The sequence below is a fragment of the Bufo bufo genome, chromosome 7, assembly GCF_905171765.1.
Source record: "Bufo bufo chromosome 7, aBufBuf1.1, whole genome shotgun sequence".
Classification (NCBI taxonomy): domain Eukaryota; kingdom Metazoa; phylum Chordata; class Amphibia; order Anura; family Bufonidae; genus Bufo; species Bufo bufo.
Window position 1 is genome coordinate 18763629 of NC_053395.1, and position 21090 is coordinate 18784718.

General features: G+C 48.1%; 2 protein-coding genes across 5 annotated transcripts in view; one reads left to right on the top strand and one right to left on the bottom strand.

Annotated features, from left to right (window-relative positions):
- The window catches only part of GLYR1 (glyoxylate reductase 1 homolog), a 31707-nt gene extending 14763 nt beyond the window's left edge, over positions 1-16944 (bottom strand). For 2 of the 3 annotated variants that reach the window (XM_040439921.1, XM_040439922.1), the window contains exons 1-7: positions 16643-16944; positions 15360-15396; positions 15040-15119; positions 12956-13106; positions 6479-6631; positions 5180-5266; positions 749-820 (exon numbers count right to left, since the gene is read on the bottom strand). In XM_040439921.1, coding sequence (XP_040295855.1) covers positions 749-820; positions 5180-5266; positions 6479-6631; positions 12956-13106; positions 15040-15119; positions 15360-15396; positions 16643-16683 — 621 coding nt within the window. In that variant the 5' untranslated portion in view covers positions 16684-16944. The remainder of the gene's footprint in view (positions 1-748; positions 821-5179; positions 5267-6478; positions 6632-12955; positions 13107-15039; positions 15120-15359; positions 15397-16642) is intronic. The other variant, XM_040439923.1, reaches the window with a different exon arrangement.
- A 54-nt stretch (positions 16945-16998) lies between these two features.
- Positions 16999-21090, top strand: part of UBN1 (ubinuclein 1) — a 32903-nt gene continuing 28811 nt past the window's right edge. For both annotated transcript variants that reach the window (XM_040439919.1, XM_040439920.1), the window contains exons 1-3: positions 16999-17143; positions 20430-20751; positions 20833-20922. In XM_040439919.1, coding sequence (XP_040295853.1) covers positions 20533-20751; positions 20833-20922 — 309 coding nt within the window. In that variant the 5' untranslated portion in view covers positions 16999-17143; positions 20430-20532. The remainder of the gene's footprint in view (positions 17144-20429; positions 20752-20832; positions 20923-21090) is intronic.

The window sequence follows — 21090 nt, forward strand, 5'->3', positions numbered from 1 at the left end:
TGGATCCTCACCAACCAAAATATATGACGACATGTCACTAGGACACTTTAGGTATTTTTGGAGACATCAGGAACTCTTCAAACTAAACCATCCTCATCCCCATGTCTATTCAGCACTATCAGGTCGCCCACCGCAGGCGTCACCGATCCTTCCCAGAATCACAAAGGCAAGTTAGACGAGTTAAAGGGAATCTGTCACCTGGATAATCGATATTAAAGCAAACGTATGTCCCCACAGCACTTCAGACCAGTGATGGCCAGTTCGCAGTGTTCACCGATGAACACATGCGATCTGCCATCTTTATTCCCAAGCCCGGCGATGCAGAGGTAAGTCCTGACCTGTGCCTGCGCCGCTCTGAAACACATGCGGTCACCGGGAGCAGGCGGGGCCTTCATCGGGCTGTTCTGGAAACTGCCTGCTCCCGGTGACCGCATGCGTTTCAGAGCGTCTCTCGGCGCAGGCACAGGTCAGGACTTACCTGTGCATCGCCGGGCTTGGGAATAAAGATGGCAGATCGCATGTGCTCGTCAGCGAACACTGCGAACTGGCCATCACTGGTCTGACGTGCTGTGGGGACATACGTTTGCTTTAATATCGATTATCCAGGTGACAGATTCCCTTTAAACCCCAGGACCTTACACATCATTACTGGAGAGATTTACTGCTCAGAAGTCTGGGAAAGCTGAGTGATAACCGCAGTGGGAGCCATGCCGAAGACTGAACGGAGCAGGCAGCCTACATCTTGTACCTTTTTCAACACCATCTCTGTGCCAAGTGTCCTGTGCCCGTGTAGCAGCCAGCTGTCACCCGCTGTGTCCTCCTGCAGGGAGAGTAAAAAGAAGAGGATTTTCCCATGATATCTGTCTGCACCCATTAATCATCCAAACAGTCTTGATTCTAGATCTTCTGCCGTTTTGTGTATACCGACCCCATGTAGATCTATGTGTCTCCATGGATACAGACTACAAACTGTGTGTAGTCAGATCCTGCAGTCAGTCTCCCTTCCCTGACCTTCCGGATGTATGTTAGGTGCCTGACACATGTAGATCCTGGGACAAACATCTGATCCAAGGTCCCTGACACCCAACATATTGAGCATCGGGTTGCGGCATTGTCACCTCACGTTCAAGCATTTCCCAGAATTCACTGGTGCAACGGGCTTTTCCCTTTCAGCAATTATCTACGCCCATCCATTTTAGACAACCTCTTACCATAAACCCTGCTACAGCACACCCCTCCTATGAGCCCCAGCAAACAGTCATCAATGAAGCCGCTTCCAGTCTCTTCAATGGAGGCTCCGCAATGGCGCGGTGAGGAGGAGGTTTATGGTAAGGGGTTGCCTAAAGTGGCCGAGTCCTTTGCTGCTGTGTACGAACAATGCAGAAAAAACAAAAAAAAAAAACAAAACAGGCTTTAACAGTTTCTATCCTCCTCACGCCTTGTACTCTAGTTACATCCAGAGCTGCATTCACAGTTATCTCATCACAAAGCACTGGTGGAAACACTACATCTTCACAAAGCACAGCAGAAGAGCATGCTCTGTATAATCAGCCAGTAGGGGGCAGCGATAGGATGTGACACTTTGCAACGCGAATGCAGATGCCGTTTTGGATGTGACTGGAGTACACAATGAAGCTCCAGATTAAACAAAGGCGCTTCATCTCCCGCTGTAAACCGTGACACATTGTCCTCCCCGCACTATGAGAAGAACCGTTTGATGCTAAAAGCAATAGAGGACCAGACGTGGCCTCCGGTCTTGCTCTTGTGTGCCAGGCGTGGCCTACCTTCTCGGTCTGGCTGAGCAGGAAGTGGTGGAAGTGAGGGTCGTCCGTGGTACGCTGCAACCGAACAGAGAGAGAAACTGAGAGGCTTCCCTCTGCAGGAGAGTCAAGGCTTTACCACTGGTCTGCAGGTCATGCTGGGAGTGGTAGTCCACCACACCAGAGAGCGACAGACCTTTGGGGCTATCCTTGCCTGCAAGCCACTGCTGCCATCAACCCTCACCGCAACGGAGCGCATGAAACGTCATGAAATGCGCCGTGGGATAGAGGAAGAGGCGCAATATCAAAACTGTACGCGAGCGGCAAAGTTGTAATGCACAAAGAGTGGGGATTACTGGGTGACAATATACAACCCCTTTAACAGGGAAGGAGTCCCTGAAAATGCTTTCTGCCAGATAGTCTCACACGGCTTTATTTTGTGAGTGCAGATTTTTTTTTAAATTCTATTTCCTAAACATGATCGTGGGGGGGGATCTGGTCCCGGACACCCGACATATTCAGCATCAGGTTGCAGCATGGTCACCTCAAGTTACCCAGAATTCACTGGTGCAACGGGCTTCTCCCTTTCAGCAATTATCTACGCCCGTCCACTTTAAACATCTTACCATAAACCCTGCTACAGCACGCACCCCCCATATGAGCCCCAGCAAACAGCCAACAATAAAGCCGCTTCCAGTCACTTCAATGGAGGCCCTGTAATGGCGCGGTGAGGAGGAGGTTTATGGTAAGGGGTTGCCTAAAGTGGACGAGTCCTTTGCTGCAGTCTTTACCACGCTTCATATTTGCTGCTGTGTACGACCAATGCAGAAAAAAAAAAAAAAAAAATGGGAATAACGGGGAATCTTGCTATCTACATATAGGTGATAGATGTCATACTAATCTAGCTGGTAATGATAAGCAGATAACTGCAGTGAAGTGATCTGTGCAGACGAAAAAGTGGTGCCTTTTATTAGGCCTAGCCCTACCGATCAGCTGTTTGAAAAAGTACAGCGCCATACACTGTATAGTGGCTGTGACTGGTACTGCAGCTCAGCCCCATGGTGCAGTCACTGGAGCACTGGGGCTCTATGAACAGCTGATCAGCAGGGCTGCTGGGAGTTCATCGGATTGATATCAAATTCCCATTTTCTTATGATACATTCCCTTTAAAGGGTTTCTGTCACCCCATTAAACCGTTTTTTTTTTTTTTCTTTACTAATATTCCCTATAGTGCGATCTCATGATACATAAGCAAATTAATCATTTTGGTTCAGTAGAATTTGCTAAAAATCGATTTTTAAAATATGCTAATTACCTTGCTACCAGCAAGTAGGGCGGCTACTTGCTGGTAGCAGCCGCATCCTCCGATGGTAATGACGCCCCCTCGGCATGCTGATTGACAGGGCCAGGGAAGGGAATCCTTCTCTGCTGGCGCTGTTAGAATTTGAAATCTCGCGCCTGCGCCGTACCTGTCTTCAATCGGCGCAGGCGCACTGAGAGGCGACCGCTCCATCCTCAATGCGCCTGCGTCGATGACGTCATCAAGTACACCCGGAAGAGAAGACGCCGGCATCGCTGGAAGGAGGCGGAGAGTCTGGTGACGTCGCTGGATGCTCGAATCAGGTAAGTATGTACATAATAAGCATGCTGCCACAAAAACCACCAACGAAATGGGAATAAATAATTTTATAAAAATGACAGTTATTAACACTATACCACCAACGATTATTAATAATAAATCTCTTCCGGGTGTACTTGATGACGTCATCGACGCAGGCGCATTGAGGATGGAGCGGTCAACTCTCAGTGCGCCTGCGCCGATTGAAGACAGGTACGGCGCAGGCGCGAGATTTCAAATTCTAACAGCGCCAGCAGAGAAGGATTCCCTTCCCTGGCCCTGTCAATCAGCATGCCGAGGGGGCGTCATTACCATCGGAGGATGCGGCTGCTACCAGCAAGTAGCCGCCCTACTTGCTGGTAGCAAGGTAATTAGCATATTTTAAAAATCGATTTTTAGCAAATTCTACTGAACCAAAATGATTAATTTGCATTATAATTAACCTGTCCAGGCTATTTCTCCTCTTTTCTTTGTTACACATAGGGCTGTATTTTTAGATTGGTGAGATTTTGGGGGTGATGAGGGAAAAAACAAATCAGTAAAAAATCTATTATTTCTGAATAGCACCCAGTGCGACCTATTTGTGTCTTCTGGTCATTTCTATAGATGGGGTGTATAGTTTTCGGTCACCAGGGCTGCAGCTTGAGAAGTTTTAAGTAAAGACCGATCCCCCATAAGTCATTATAAAATAACTGTGGGAGCATTATATTTTTTGCCGGAAACAAAGGCTGACATCTTAGCCCCGGTGACAGGACACAGCGCTGCATCTAGATCCGGCCCGACCTTAGGATCTCTAGATAGCAGCGGTTGCCCCTCTCCCCACTGACGACACCGGCATGTTCGGCCGTGTACACAGCAATCAGGAAGGCAGGGACTATAATAAACCGGCTTGGCCTCCTCCGACAGCTGCATACCCTGCAGAGCCAACATAAGGCATCCCAGAGCCCGCATGTCGGTGAAAGCTCTCCAGCTGTCTAATATACTCTGTGTTCCAGTTCCTCACCATCTCTGCTTGCAGTCAGCGAGTAGGAAACCAAGAGGAGGAAAATCTGCCCTGACCCGATACTACACTACAACTGGATCCAGTCTCCTCAATCCTGAGCTGAACACATCACAGCACAAATCTCTTCCATGTCCTGACAGTTCGCTACAATGTATCAGTGCAGGTAAAACGTATCCAGGCCGTTTACCTCACAGAGGGCTGTCTAGACGGAGCAAAAATTGCAATAAGCTCCCAGCTGGGATGCGACTGTCAAGTTAGTTAACGTTTTCAGCCTCTGGATGTAACAAAGATCATCCCCATTCACTGGCAGCAGGCAGAGATCTTGGAAATGCTGACGGGTTGTTCCATGAACTCTATTAAAGAGGTTGCCTGGTTGTTTTAATATTGAGGACCCATCGGCAGTGGTTTGGTTCTCGGCATCTCCAAACAGCTGACCGCGGGGGGGACCGGAAGTCGGATCCCCTCCGATCAGATACTGATGAGGTTAGGCCATCAATATGAAAATCTCGGACAACCCCTTTAACAAGTTGCAAAACGTCTGTTCTACAATGACTTCGCCTCATTAACGTACAACCCGAGATCAGTCCCTCTGCTGTATCCATGAAACATTTTGGATGAGAGACTACATCCGGACACCGGTCGCCCATAGCAAGAGAGAGGAGAAGTACAGTTACCACGGTAACGTGGGTGCTACTCTGGGTGCTACCGTAGCTGCAGTGGGTAACACAAGAGTTACAGCAGCCAGACGAGCGTTTCACCCCTGCACCAGAAGCTGACGCGCCGCTGATCTATTCTTACCTCGCTCGTGGGTGGGGGCCAGCTGAACCGAGACACAGTCTTCATTGCCAGTTTCTTCAGTGAGCTAGGCTGGGGGGACGTGGTGTCCTGAATAACCAGGATGAAGAGGGTTAGAGCAAAGCCAACACTGATCCTAACCACTCTCCCAGCACTACTACTCCTCACAGGACGGACGATGAGGTTCTGGCTTTATGCAAAAGGCATCCTAACCTAATACATCTCACAGAAGAGGGTTTGTCACAGTTGTATCCAGGCTAGACAATCTTCTTTCAGCCTCTCTTCCTCGTCGTTTGTTACAATGTATCAGTCGGGAGTGAAGAGTCCTGATCACAGAGGATTGTCTGGAGCGCATACAACTGCAAAAAACCCTCTGCTGTCAGAAGTATGAGGCTTGTACAGGTTTCAGAATGCAAAAAAAAAAAAGAAGAAGAGGCGCTGAAGTACTGAGCGCCAGATGTGAAAACGTTTTAGGTCTGACAGAGATCTTGAAAACTGAACTGGAACACAGAGGAGGAATTTAAAGGGGTTATCCCACTTCGCCTTTTCATACTTACCTGCTGCCAGCGCGCCGTTCACATCCTGGATTCTGGCTGGGGGCGGGCTTCATCTTGATGGAAGTCTTCTCCCGGCCGCGCCGCGCGCTGGACTGAATGCGCACGCGCCATGGTGACTTATTCCTGGCCAGTATAGTACAGAGCCGGCGTGCGCGTTCTCGGCTCTGTATTATTCTGGCCAGAAAGAAGTCACCATCGCACATGCGCGGGGCGTGCACGCTCAGGACAGCGAGCGGCCAGGCCGGGAGAAAAGAAGGAGTCTACTCTGGAATCCCGGTGGCCGCACTTGCGCAGAAGAGCGGTGGCCGTAACCAGGGGAGACCGAATGACAACAATGAGGTAAGTGGGGATGAATTTATTCCTAAACGGTGGGAATTTGTTAATCAAATATATTTACAAAAATGATCACTGTCAAATCATTAACAGATTTAACAGTGATCATTATGATGGGAATACCCCTTTAACATTCCCTTGGACCAGAATTATGGCGGAGAGACTAAAAAGTCAGAAATATTGGTGCAGCAATGTTTGCACACATTTTTTTTTTCTTAAACAACAACAAAAAAAATTCTAGAATATACATAATCAACAAAAGATTACGGTATGTCCAAGGGCCATTGCACGTCACTCTCATACGCACTACGCTATTCCTGGATCGGATGTCATTCTGAGAAAGCCCCTTAAGGCTCTACAGAAACCCAAGCAGCTCTCGGGGGGGGTCTCCCTGCTGATTTGTGTGCGTTACCTTTTCTTCCTTGGGTGGCCGTCCACGTTTACGTGGGCTCTGGTCGCGGGATTTCTTGGTAGGTGGCTTGGACTCTGAGGACTTCCTCTTCTTTTCTCCAGCCTTCTTCTTAGATTTACCTTCTGCTTTCTTGCCTTTGTCGTCACCAGAGTTCTGTGAAAACACAAAGCGACTTCACGTGAGCTGATCTTACATATGTATCAGTACGTGCAGAATCCAGGATGTGATCGCCTGCGCTGGTCACCGGCAAAGCAATGCGCGGATTAAAGGCAGTCTACAAGGGCTCGCTCAGCTGAACGCAAAGAGACTTTTCACTTGATTCTGGAGAAAAATGGCATATAACATGTATGCAGATGAGCAGTTAAAGGGGTATTCCCATCTCAGACAATGAGGGCATATCGCCAGGATATGCCCCCATTGTCTTATTGGTGCGGGTCCCACCGCTGGAACCTGCACCTATATCGGGAACGGAGCCCCGCAATGTGGAGCCTGGAGGACTCCGGTCCGACCACCACCAAGCGCGCTCCCCATAGAGGTGAATGGGAGCGCACCATATGCATGACCGGCCACCGCTCCCATTCACTTCTATGGGCCCGACGGAAATAGCCGAGACGGTGCTCGGCTATTTTTGGCAGCCCCATAGAAAATGAATGGAGAGCGGCTGCGCATGTACAGTGCGCCCTCCAACACTTTCAGGTCCCAGTGGTGGGACCCGCACCTATAAGACAATGGGGGCGTATCCTAGTGATATGCCCCCATTGTCTGTGATGAGACAACCCCTTTAAGTGCACTAGTGGCAGGCCCAAGTCCCTCTGTGCACCCTTGCTCCTCCTGCTTCCTCAAGCCCCTCCCTCCTCACCGATTGACAGGATCAGGCAAAATGGCTATGCAGAAATCTGGCCCTGTAGGGGTCCATTCACATGTCTGCAAAATGGGTCCGCATCTGTTCCGCAATTTTGCGGAACGGGTGCAGATCCATTCATTTTCAATGGGGCCCGGGGAATGTGCTGTCTGCATCGCCATTTGCGGATCCGCAGAACACTTACGGACGTGTGAATGGACCCTAAGTGAAGGAGAGGCGGGGGCCAGGGTGCACGGAGTAGCTTGAGCCCATCCTCGTATACAGCTGGGCGAGCCATACAAGGGATTGGGATATTTTATTCTATTTCCTGTACATGATTACGGAGGTGGCCACCTTGCTGAGCAAATATATAGAAATGTGGCATTATCACCATTTTATGGACCCACATAATAAAGTTATGTTTTTTTATCGCACAGTGAATGTCGTAAATAAAATTCCACAAAATAATTTTTTTTAAATCTTTCCCCATAAAAATTATTTAATACACTATATATACACACCCCAAAATGGTTCCTAAAAAAAAACCTAAGACTAATCCTGCAAAATAAAAAAAGGATTCAGAAGATAAAAATTAAAAAAAAAATTTAACAAAAAGTTATGACTGCTGGAACACAATTGGTCCTTCAGGCTAAAATTAATAATATCACTAGGGGGTTAAAAATGCAATAGAGTCCCCCGAGTTGTGAGCCAACAAGATTTACTGCAGACACACATTAAAAATCTACAATTTAACCCCTTAAGGACCCCGCCATATTTCACCTTAAAGGGTTTCTGTCACCCCACAAAACTCATTTTTTTTTTTTGGATAGTTAGATTCCTCATAGCGCGATATAGCAGAATATAATGCTCTTACTTACTTTCATGCGGCCGATTCTTTAGAAAACGAAGTTTTATAATATGTAAATCAGGGCTCTACCAGCAAGTAGGGCGTCTACTTGCTGGTAGCCGCAGCAGAAAACCGCCCCCTCGCCGTGTTGATTGACAGGGCCAGCCGTGATCTCCTCCTCCGGCCGGCCCTGTCAGTAATTCAAAAATCGCGCGCCTCTGGTCATTCGGCGCAGGCGCTCTGAGATGAGGAGGCTCGTCTCCTCAGCACTCCCTCAGTGCGCCTGCGCCGATGACATCACCGAAAGAGAAGACGTCATTGGCGCACTGAGGGAGTTCTGAGGAGACGAGCCTCCTCATCTCAGAGCGCCTGCGCCGAATGAACACAGGCGCGCGATTTTTGAAATACTGACAGGGCCGGCCGGAGGAGGAGATCACGGCTGGCCCTGTCAATCAACACGGCGAGGGGGCGGATTTCTGCAGCAGCTACCAGCAAGTAGACGCCCTACTTGCTGGTAGAGCCCTCATTTACATATTATAAAACTTTGTTTTCTAAAGAATCGGCCGCATGAAAGTAAGTAAGAGCATTATATTCTCCTATATCGCCCTATAAGGAATCTAACTATCCAAAAAAAAAAAGAGTTTTGTGGGGTGACAGAAACCCTTTAAGGACTTAAGTCACTGCGCCTGCGCCGAATACAGACGCACACGGCGCAGGCGCGAGAATTCGGCCACGATGGAGGCTGTCAATCTAGAGGAGATGGGCGGGCTGGAGGGACGAGCTGGGCGGCAGACATGGCGAGTAGCCGAGCCTCTAGGGGCTGAAAAGACGCCCCCATAGCACCTAGAGGCTCATTTGCATAGCAATAAAAGTTTATTTTTTAGGGTAACCGCTGCAGAGAAAGGTATTACAATAGCATGGTTAGGTAGAGCAGACACTAGAGTCTGACCGCTAATTAGGTCAAAATGTGGTGGTAGAAACCCTTTAAAACGCTTTGACTTATCCAGGCCATTCTGAGACTGTTTTTTTTAATCACATATTGTACTTCATGACACTGGTAAAATAAAGTAAAAAAAAATTATTTTTATTTATAGAAAAATACCAAATTTACCAATTTTCTTTTTAAAAAATTGCAAATTTCCAAGTTTCAATTTCTCTACTTCTATAAAATACATAGTAATACCTCCAAAAATAGTTATTACTTTACATTCCCCATATGTCTACTTCATGTTTGGATCATTTTGGGAATGATATTTTTTGGGGATGTTACAAGGCTTAGGCTACTTTCACACTTGCGTTCGGAGCGGATCCGTCTGATGTCTGCACAGACGGATCCGCTCCTATAATGCAAACGATGGTATCCGTTTAGAACGGATCCGTCTGCATAACTGTTTTTCAGATCTGATTTTTCACTTTGCCGCACCTGAGGGGTTAATTGTGCGTATCATAGCCCCCTGTAAGAGATCAGGTGCTGCCAGGCAGGAGGGGGCAGACCCCCCCCTCCCTGTATTTAACTCATTGGTGGCCAGTGCGCCCCCCCTCCCCCCCTGTATTTAACTCATTGGTGGCCAGTGCGGCCCCCCCTCCCTCCCTCGTATTTAACTCATTGGTGGCCAGTGCAGCCCCCCTCCCTCCCTCCCCTGTATTTAATGCGGCCTCCCCTCCCCCCCCCTAATTAAAATGACCGACCCCCCATCATTGGTGGCAGCGGAGAGTTCCGATCGGAGTCCCAGTTTAATCGCTGGGGCTCCGATCGGTCACCATGGCAGCCAAGACGCTATTGCAGTCTTGGCTGCCATGGTTACTTAGCAATTTTAGAAGAATTATACTTACCTGCGATGTCTGTGACCGGCCGGGCGCTCCTCCTACTGGTAAGTGAAAGGTCTGTGCTATAAGCAATGCTGGGACTCCGATCGGAACTCTCAGCTGCCACCAATGATGGGTGGGGGTCGGTCATACTTCAAAGTACTAACAAATACATACAAGGCATCCACAACCTGTCCCCTCCCTACATCTCTGAGCTACTTTCCAGATACACCCCCACACGCACTCTCCGATCCTCACAAGACCCCCTTCTCTCCTCTCCTCTTATCGCCTCTTCCCACAACCGCCTCCAAGATTTCTCCCGTGCATCCCCCATACTCTGGAACTCGCTGCCCCAACATATCAGACTCTCACCGACAGTGGAATCCTTCAAAAGAAACCTGAAAACCCACCTCTTTAGACAAGCCTACAACCAGTGACCCCGCTGCCTCTATACCGCCATGACCAACTTAACTCGCACCTACTGTGTCCTTCACCCATACCATGTAGATTGTAAGCCCTAAAGGACAGGGCCCTCTCTCCTTCTGTACCAGTTTGTAACTTGTCTTGTTTATGATTAGTGCAATTGTCTGTATTATGTATGTGCACCGCTCATCATATGTACAGCGCAATGGAATGAATGGCGCTTTAATAAAAAATAATAATAATAATTTTAATTTTCAGAAATTTTCAAAAACCCAATTTTTAGGGACCAGTTCAGGTCTGAAGTCACTTTGCGAGGCTTACATAATAGAAACCACCCAAAAATGACCCCATTCTATAAACTACACCCCTTAAGGTTTTCAAAACTGATTTTACAAACGTCGTTAACCCTTTGGGTGTTCCACAAGAATTTATGGAAAATAGAGAGACCATTTCAAAATTTCACTTTTTTGGCAGATTTTCCATTTTAATAATTTTTTTCCAGTTACAAAGGGTTAACAGCCAAACCAAACTCATTATTTATGGCCCTGATTCTGTAGTTTACAGAAACACCCCATATGTGGTCGTATACAGCTGTACGGGCACACAGCAGGGCGCAGAAGGAAAGGAACGCCATACGGTTTTTGGAAGGCAGGTTTTGCTGGACTGTTTTTTTTTACACCATGTCCCATTTGAAGCCCCCCTGATGCACCCCTAGAGTAGAAACTCCAAAAAAGTGACCCCATTTTAGAAACTACGGGATAGGGTGGCAGTATTGTTGGTACTAGTTTAGGGTACATATGATTTTTGGTTGCTCTATATTACACTTTTTGTGAGGCAAGGTAACAAGAAATAGCTGTTTTGGCACAGTTTTTATTTTTTGTTATTTACAACATTCATCTGACAGGTTAGATCATGTGGTATTTTTATAGAGCAGGTTGTCACGGACGCTGCGATACCTAATATGTATACTTTGTTTTTTATTTATGTAAGTTTTACACAATGATTTCATTTTTGAAGCAAAATAAATAAATCATGTTTTAGTGTTTCCATAGCCTGAGAGCCATAATTTTTTCAGTTTTTGGGCGATTACCTTGGGTAGGATATTATTTTTGCGGGATGAGATGACTGTTTTATTGGCACTATTTTGGGGTGTGTGAGACTTTTTGATCGCTTGCTATTACACTTTTTGTGATGTAAGGTGACAAAAAAATGGCATTTTTTTTTACACCGTTTTTATTTTTTACGGTATTCACCTGAGGGGTTAGGTCATGTGATATTTTTATAGAGCAAGTTATTACGGACGCTGCGATACCTAATATGTATACTTTTTTATTTTTATGTAAGTTTTACACAATAATATACTTTTTTAAACAAAAAAACAAACAAACATGTTTTAGTGTCTCCATATTCTGAGAGCCATATTTTTTTCAGTTTTTGGGCGATTGTCTCAGGTAGGGGCTCATTTTTTGCGGGATGAGGTGACGGTTAGATTGGTACTATTTTGGTGGGCAAACGCCTTTTTGATCGCTTGCTGTTGTACTTTTTGTGATGTAAGGTTACCAACAAAATGGTTTATTTAGCACAGTTTTTATTTTTTACGGTGTTCATCTGAGGGGTTAGGTCATGTGATATGTTTATAGAGCCGGTTGATACAGACACGGCGATACCTAATATGTATACCCCCCCCCGCCGCCCCCTATTTTTTACCAATTTTTTTTTTTTTTACTTTATTTGGGGAAAATGAAGTTTTTGTTTATTTTTACTTGGAACTTTTAATTTTTTGGGGGGAAAACTATTTTTTCACTTTATTTTTTGTCCCATTTTGGGACTTGAACTTTGGGGGTCTAATCCCCTTTACAATGCCTTCCAATACTTCTGTATTGGAATGCATTGGCTGTATGAGTAATACTGTGTGTATTACTCGTACAGCTTCCGGCCTGTGAGATCCAGGCGATCTCGTCACAGGAAGGAATCGCGCTGCCTTCCATGCCATTGGGGTCCCCCTACAGCCGCATGGGGACCCGATGGCACCGCCGCAAGCACAGGTAAAAGCCGCAAACCGCAAGTCTGAATTGACCTGCGGTTTGCTGCGATCGCCGAATCGAGGGGGGGTGTCATGACCCCCCCGACGTTGTGACAGGATGCCCACTGAATGATTTCAGCGGACATCCTGTTCCGATTAACCCCCGCCACAATGTAGTTTTAAAGTTAGGACGTACCGGTACGTCATGGGTCCTTAGGGACTCGGCAAACAGGGCGTACTGGTAGGTCCTAAATCCTTAAAGGGGTTAAAAAATAAAAAATAAAGACATTTTTGGGAGGGTTTTTCCAATTTTAGTGTGACTGCTAGGAGGGTAAAATGCCATCCCTCAGGTCTATAGGCAGTAGGTACCGGGCAGCAGCGGGGAGCAGAGTGCAGAAACACACGGCAGAACCAGGAGGCCATTAGAACCCAATATCGCCCTCACAAGCCGGGAACGACCCGAGGGGCTGCACGTGACGCCACGACATTAATCCAGCACAAAGCTGCCGGACACGTCGCACATCATTCACCACCCACCTGTTCCTGCTTTTCCTGCCTTGCCTTCACTTTCTTCAGGAACTCATCCACTGCGTCCACTGCTTGCTGGAAGCGCTTGCCTTTATTCGCTTTAATCATCTCCTCCTTGTGGGCATGATACGGCTTCAGCTGCTCCATCTTGATCCAGGCGCTGAGAATAAGGCAGGATGAGAACAGTGTGCGGACACGGACCGCGCAATTATACCGCAAGTCACCGACATACATCATGTTACACACGGAATCTATAGAAAACTGGCTTCACATCACATTTTTCCCTGTGTATGCTAACGAATGCCTCAGATGCTGCACAGCGGTACCGCTCACTACAGGGCTGCACGGTATAAAGTATGTTCACATGTAGGTTTTTTTCACAGGACTATGTGCTACACTTTTTTTTTCTTCAACGTGTCCCTTAAACGGGCGGCAAATTTGATGTGAACGCACCCTAAGAAGCACTGTGTACATACATTACTGATCCTGAGTGACACCCTGTCTTATACTCCAGAGCTGCACTCACTATTCTGCTGGTGCAGTCACTGTGTACATTACATTACTGATCCTGAGTTACATCCTGTATTATACTCCAGAGCTGCAATCACTATTCTGCTGGTGCAGTCACTGTGTACATACATTACTTATCCTGTACTGATCCTGAGTTATATCCTGTATTATACTCCAGAGCTGCACTCACTATTCTGCTGGTGGAGTCACTGTGTACATACATTACTTATCCTGTATTATACTCCATAGCTGCACTCACTATTCTGCTGGTGGAGTCACTGTGTACATACATTACTTATCCTGTACTGATCCTGAGTTACATCCTGTATTAAGGGCTCTTTCACACCTGCGTTGTTCTTTTCTCCCGGCACTGAGTTCCGTCGTCGGGGCTCTATGCCGGAAGAATCCTGATCAGGATTATCCCAATGCATTCTGAATGGAGAGAAATCCGTTCAGGATGCATCAGGATGTCTTCAGTTCCGGAACGGAACGTTTTTTGGCCGGAGAAAATACCTCAGCATGCTGCGCATTTTGCTCCGGTCAAAAATCCTGAACACTTACCGCAAGGCCGGATCCGGAATTAATGCCCATTGAAAGGCATTAATCCGGATCCGGCCTTAAGCTAAACGTCGTTTCGGCGCATCGCCGGATCCGACGTTTAGCTTTTTCTGAATGGTTACCATGGCTGCCAAGACGCTAAAGTCCTGGCAGCCATAGTAAAGTGTAGTGGGGAGCGGGGGAGCAGTATACTTACCGTCCGTGCGGCTCCCCGGGCGCTCCACGCGCATGGATGACGTGATCACATGGATCATGTGATCCATGCGCATGGGGCGCTCTGACGTCATTCTGGAGCACCCGGGGAGCCGCACGGACTGTAAGTATACCGCTCCCCCGCTCCCCACTACTACTATGGCAACCAGGACTTTAATAGCGTCCTGGCTGCCAGAGTAACACTAAACGCATTTTGAAGACTTCAAATGCTTTCAGTTCACTTGCGTTTTTCCGGATCCGGCGGGCACCTCCGGCAAATGGAGTACACGCCGGATCCGGACAACACAAGTGTGAAAGGGCCCTTATACTCCAGAGCTGCACTCACTATTCTGCAGGTTCTTACAGGACACAATATGCAGGCTTGCTGTCAGTCACACCCTCGTACACACATTATAATGCAGGTGGAGGTTATTTGGGGTCAGAACAAGGCTCTGTGCAGACACTGAATAAGCAGGGGATGTGGAGAGATTTCTCTCCTGAAGCCTGCAAAACTGTTAACACCCCATAGATACCTTTTACCTTTCACAGCAGAGGGTTTGTTACAATTCTACCTTTTGTGCACTAAACACTACCATGTGCTCTGTTTCAGTGTCAGCAGCCTCTGGCACCTAGGATGTTTCTGTTCACTGACAGCAAGCAGAAAACTGAAACAAGCTCATCTGGTGCAGACTCAGATTACAGAACTACAACCCCCATCAAGCATTGAAAAACACATGTACGACTTTAACGGCAGTATAATGACTCCCCTCACTACATCATGTGATCATTCACAGCCAATCAGGAGGAACCTTGCGTCTCGCGCTCGTACTTACTGATCTTCAGTTCCAAAAAATTTCACGAACAAGCATTTCTTGCCGCGCGGCTTCTTTAAATCTTTGGGCGCATTGACGATCTGCGGACGAGAAGAAAGGAATTTGGGGAGGCAGATCCCGGCACCTTATAGCTGGACGGTACACAGGACCCCCGGATCCTACAGATTGTGAAGGGGCGGGGCACATGACGAAAACCTCTAAAGCGATTGGCCGACCTCAGCTGACAGCGCTTACTAGGACCCGCCCACACGTGTAATATACACACCTCCCCCAACGCTCACCAATTTAACCCTTCATGGGATCCCATACGTTACACTCACCTTTCCAGGCCACGGCGGATACCGACCTAGTTTCCCCCTAAAGAGAAGAAATAGAAAAATGTGAGATTCACATCAGAGAGGATCAGATCGAGGGGATTTACAACAACCCTCATCAGGGCGAGGGTCACAGGCGCTAAATCTCAACAGATCCTTGGGACAGAGTCCTGTCCTGACGCCAGATCCACTGAGATCAACACAGTCCATCACCAGCCCCCAATACTAGATTCCTGGACAGAATCTCTCCTGGATTTCTATTGCTAGATCCTCTGATGGGATCCTTTCCTAATTTTGAAAAAAAAAAAAAGAAAATCTCATCTGATTCCCGATACTGAATCCAATAACACTACAGCCCCAGACGCGATTCCGGATATTGGATTCTCTTGATTCCTTAAGACAATTTTCTTTTGAGCCTCCAAACTAGATCCTGTGATAGACCTCTTCCCTTATACTAGATCCCCTGACCCAATTCCCAGCACCAGATCCTCTGACACAATTTTTCCTGGTTCCACGATACTAGATCTCGAAATGATCCTTCTCACATAGACAATTCTAGATTTCAAAGTGATTTCTCTCAGATCTCTGACGCTAGATCTCAACACAAACCTACTCAGGTCTGACACTGGATCTGGAAACGATCTTTTTTAGATCCCCTACACTAGACCCTGAAACAATCCCTTTTATTTCCCCAACACTAGATCTCAAAACAAACCTTCTCAGATCCCCAAAACTAGATCTTCAGAGAATCATCCTGAGATCTTCAGGAGGATCCCAAGACACTAGATCTTCAGGAGGATCCCAAGACACTAGATCTTCAGGAGGATCCCAAGACACTAGATCTTCAGGAGGATCCCAAGACACTAGATCTTCAGGAGGATCCCAAGACACTAGATCTTCAGGAGGATCCCAAGACACTAGATCTTCAGGAGGATCCCAAGACACTAGATCTTCAGGAGGATCCCAAGACACTAGATCTTCAGGAGGATCCTAAGACACTGGATCTTCAGGAGGATCCTAAGACACTGGATCTTCGGAGGATCCTAAGACACTGGATCTTCGGAGGACCCTCCTGGGATCCGAGCTAACCTCCACGACCCCTCTGGATGCTTCGTCTCCATACTAGGTCCTCTATGGCTGAAGCTGAGGAGGACCAGCACCTGACACAGCCCCCAGACCCCCCTGCTCTGTCACAGGACCCTGCAGAGCGCTCAGCCCGCCGGCCCTGCCTGCCATAGGAGGAGAGTGAGCCCGGGGCGCCCCCCGCCACCGCCCGCAGCAGCACTCACCACACCAGGTCTCCTTGTCGCAGACTCACAGTCGCCGCCATCTTACCGACACAGGCAGAGCGGGGAGAAGGAGGAGGATGTGGGGAGAGGAAGGAATACTGACCGCGCAGAGGATGCCGGGAGAACAGGAAACACCCCCCGCCCGCCGTGCTCGTACCCTACGCAGCAGCAACGACGACGACCAGCCTACACACTCGTCACACGGCGGCAGTCACGTGGGCGCCGAGAGCCAATCCACGGCTTCCTCCACTCTCCGGGCTCCACCAATAGGAAAAGGCGGGAAGACAACTCACTGGCCGCAAGTTCCCGTCAGAGAACAAAGCGCCACTCGGGGCATTCATTGGCTGGGCGGTGTCACGTGGGGCAGCGTGCGGCTGTCAGCGGTTGTTGTTGTTTTTTCTCGTCGTCCTGGATGGTGTCGTCACGTGACGTACAAGAGGGGAGGAGTGAGGGGGCCGATCTGCCGTTTCACCGGGACACGTGACTGGCCCAACGACCTCGGTAAGTCTGAAAAGCATCGCGGTGAGTTGACCGGGGAGCGGTAGAAGCCGGCCGGGGGGGACAGTCAGTCACTTGGCTTTACTGACCCGAGCACTTCCGGGTACTAGGGTCAACTCCTGTGTGTGGACATGTGGGCTATTCCTCTCCCCCTGGACCGCTGATAATGGAGCGACCCGAGTATATAAGGCAGAGGAGCTCAGGGAGCGGTTGGGCCTTGTGCAGAGGGGACGGCAGCCTGAGGGCTGGGAGTGCACACTGACACACAAAGGCCGACCGTGGGGACCCCTGTGACTGCCGGACTGGGGAGCCCCCGAGACTGGGAGCAGTGCGGCCGAGGCAGAGCACCCGTCAGTCCAGGGGCTCAGTGCCTCCTCGATACTAGATCCCCTGACACGATCTATCCTAAGATCCCCCATACTAGATCTCCTGACATAGTCCTTCCAAGATCCCTGGTTCTACATCACTATCCTTCGTGGATCCCTTGACACAAGGATATCTGATCCACTCACCTGATCTAATCTGCATTAATCTAGAATTCTTCCAAAATGTTCAACATTAGATCCCCTGACAGTCCTTCCAAGATCCCTGATACTAGATCCCCTGACATATACAGTACAGACCAAAAGTTTGGACACACCTTATTCAAAGAGTTTTCTTTATTTTCATGACTATGAAGGCATCAAAACTATGAATTAACACATGTGGAATTATATACATAACAAACAAGTGTGAAACAACTGAAAATATGTCATATTCTAGGTTCTTCAAAGTAGCCACCTTTTGCTTTGTATACTGCTTTGCACACTCTTGGCATTCTCTTGATGAGCTTCAAGAGGTAGTCCCCTGAAATGGTTTTCACTTCACAGGTGTGCCCGGTCAGGTTTAATAAGTGGGATTTCTTGCCTTCTAAATGGGGTTGGGACCATCAGTTGCGTTGAGGAGAAGTCAGGTGGATACACAGCTGATAGTCCTACTGAATAGACTGTTAGAATTTGTATTATGGCAAGAAAAAAGCAGCTAAGTAAAGAAAAACGAGTGGCCATCATTACTTTAAGAAATGAAGGTCAGTCAGTCAGCCGAAAAATTGGGAAAACGTTGAAAGTAAGGGCTATTTGACCATGAAGGAGAGTGATGGGGTGCTGCGCCAGATCACCTGGCCTCCACAGTCACCGGACCTGAACCCAATCGAGATGGTTTGGGGTGAGCTGGACCGCATCGTGAAGGCAAAAGGGCCAACAAGTGCTAAGCATCTCTGGGAACTCCTTCAAGACTGTTGGAAGACCATTTCAGGGGACTACCTCTTGAAGCTCATCAAGAGAATGCCAAGAGTGTGCAAAGCAGTAATCAAAGCAAAAGGTGGCTACTTTGAAGAACCTAGAATATGACATATTTTCAGTTGTTTCACACTTGTTTGTTATGTATATAATTCCACATGTGTTAATTCATAGTTTTGATGCCTTCATAGTCATGAAAATAAAGAAAACTCTTTGAATGAGAAGGTGTCTCCAAACTTTTGGTCTGTTCTGTATGTTCCCAGATCCCCTGACACATATGTTTACTAGATCCTCTATACTAGATCCCCTGACTTGAATCTCCTGATTAACCCTGTTCTATTGTGATCCCCCAGTACTAGATGCTCTGATAGGCCCCTTGCTTCTGTGCTCGACGTTCCCCTGTTCTGACAGAGGCCGGGGGTCCCAGTGATCGCCCCGCCCCCGATTTCCCAGTGATCTCCCCTCCAGTGCAGCAGTCAGTAGGTGGCAGTTTCTTCCGTATAAAGAAAAGTTCTGCAAGTTTCTAATAGTGGTAGGTTGTGGTGGCTCACTAGCAAGTAGTTAAGGTATGGTGCTGCAAGCTCATATAGAGGGAATCACCCCACCCTCTCTTAAAGGGGTTGTCCGGGATTGGGGACATGGTTGCAATAGTACTATAGTGACATACATATTACATACATGCATGTCCTACCCTTGACAGATATTTGTGAAGCCCACTTTTCATATATGAAATTATTAGCCGGAAGTGTTTGTTTTCTTAGACCCGGTGACGTACCGGGTCCCTTGCAGGCGATCGCAGCCTCTTCTTCCGGCTGCTCAGGGAGCCCGGTGACGTCACCGGCAGCCTAAGTAATTATGCAGAGTTGAAGAAGGGGCAGTAACAAGGCTGGCCGACATAGGCTGCCGGTGACGTCACCGGACTGGAGGGGCGTGGCTTAGCGCTATGTCGGCCAGCCTTGTTACCGCCCCTTCTTCAACTCTGCATAATTACTTAGGCTGCCGGTGACGTCACCGGACTGGAGGGGCGTGGCTTAGCGCTAAGTAATTATGCAGAGTTGAAGAAGGGGCGGTAACAAGGCTGGCTGACATAGCGCTAAGCCACGCCCCTCCAGTCCGGGGACGTCACCGGTCATGCAGCTTTCTATAAGGGGGCGGATAGATGGAGGAGTGGACGATATGAGGGGGGCGGGTGCAGGGACGAGATGTTAGACTGTAGAAAGTGGGAGATGCCGTGCTGCGCTGGGACCCACAGTGCAGTGCGGCAGGAAGTGATCGCACAGATAAACAACTATGTCAACAATCTGTTGGGGACCGTAGGAGCCATGCAGCAGTGTAAGAACGACCCAAATACATCTGGGGAACCTTGACTCGGCTAGTAATAGTGAGTAAACTGTTTTTAAAAAATAATTTTGATCTCGGACAACCCCTTTAAAAGGCAAATGTAGTAATAGGAAAATGAGCGAGCACTCATACACTTGGCAACCAAATTGACATGTGCAGAAAATATTTTTTAAATCCCCATAAAATACAAGTAATAAAATTTATAAGAACAATGTAGCAATAATATATATTATTGCTACATTGTTCTTATAAATTTTATTACTTGTATTTTATGGGGATTTAATAAATATTTTCTGCACATGTCAATTTGGTTGCCAAGTGTATGAGTGCTCGCTCATATTCCTATTACTACAAGTTTCTAATATGTTTTACGCTTTAAACCATTCCGTCTTGAAATCTCTGGTTGCTGTCAGTGAATGAGGACAGTTGTGTGCACATAAGAGGCCAAAATCCATAATATGTCTCACAACTGAGCGTTTGCTACAGTTGTATCCAGTCTGGACAGATCGGCAACAGAAAGCTCTCTCCTGTCCTGATATAGGCCTTCAGTGTGTGGCTGTTTTTTTAGGACGCAGTCTGAACAGGCAGTGCTGCAGTGTAAATCATGGAGGAGGCACCGAGCAGCAGGTGGGTTTCCTCCCTAATCTATCGCTGTGATTCCTTCCTTACAGGGTCCGCCCGCAGTGATGAGACAAGAGCAGAAACCTCCGGCCCCGCGCACCCAAGCCATCGGATAGAGGAGCTGAGCCCTTGTTCCTGATTTCGGGGGAGACCATGGCCGAGCCCCGGAGGGTCCAGCTCTCCAGTGTTCCACGTCTGCAGCCGCCATCTCCCAAGAAGCCTCACATGGAGGAGCCGGACTCGGAGACCTCCGTGGCCGCCACCGTTCGCATTGCTCTGACGCTTTTCGAGCCGGATCAGAAGAAATGCCCCGAGTTCTTCTACCCAGAACTGATGCGGAAGTTACAGAGAAACGAGAAGCGAGCGGAGAAGGTGAGCGGCGGCGGCAGACGGGCGTCTTCTGGAGCCCCAGGATGTCGCGCATCACTTTCCTTACGTCTTCTTGAATTTCAGCTCGATAAGAAGCCGTTGGATCCCTTCAGCAACGAGGACGCCGCCAGGAAGGAAGTGGAAGCCTTGTCCAAGAAGTTTGAGGAGAAATACGTAAGTGACTATTATATCGCACTTCACACTCCTATCCGGTAAGTGGGGGTCCGGCCGAAGCGACCCCGCCAATGTGGGCAGCGCCGATCCCTGTTGGCTCCGCCCACTTCTGAAGGGTCAATCACTGACTGTAATCGTCCATATATTGTGGGTGGAGTTGTTGTAGAT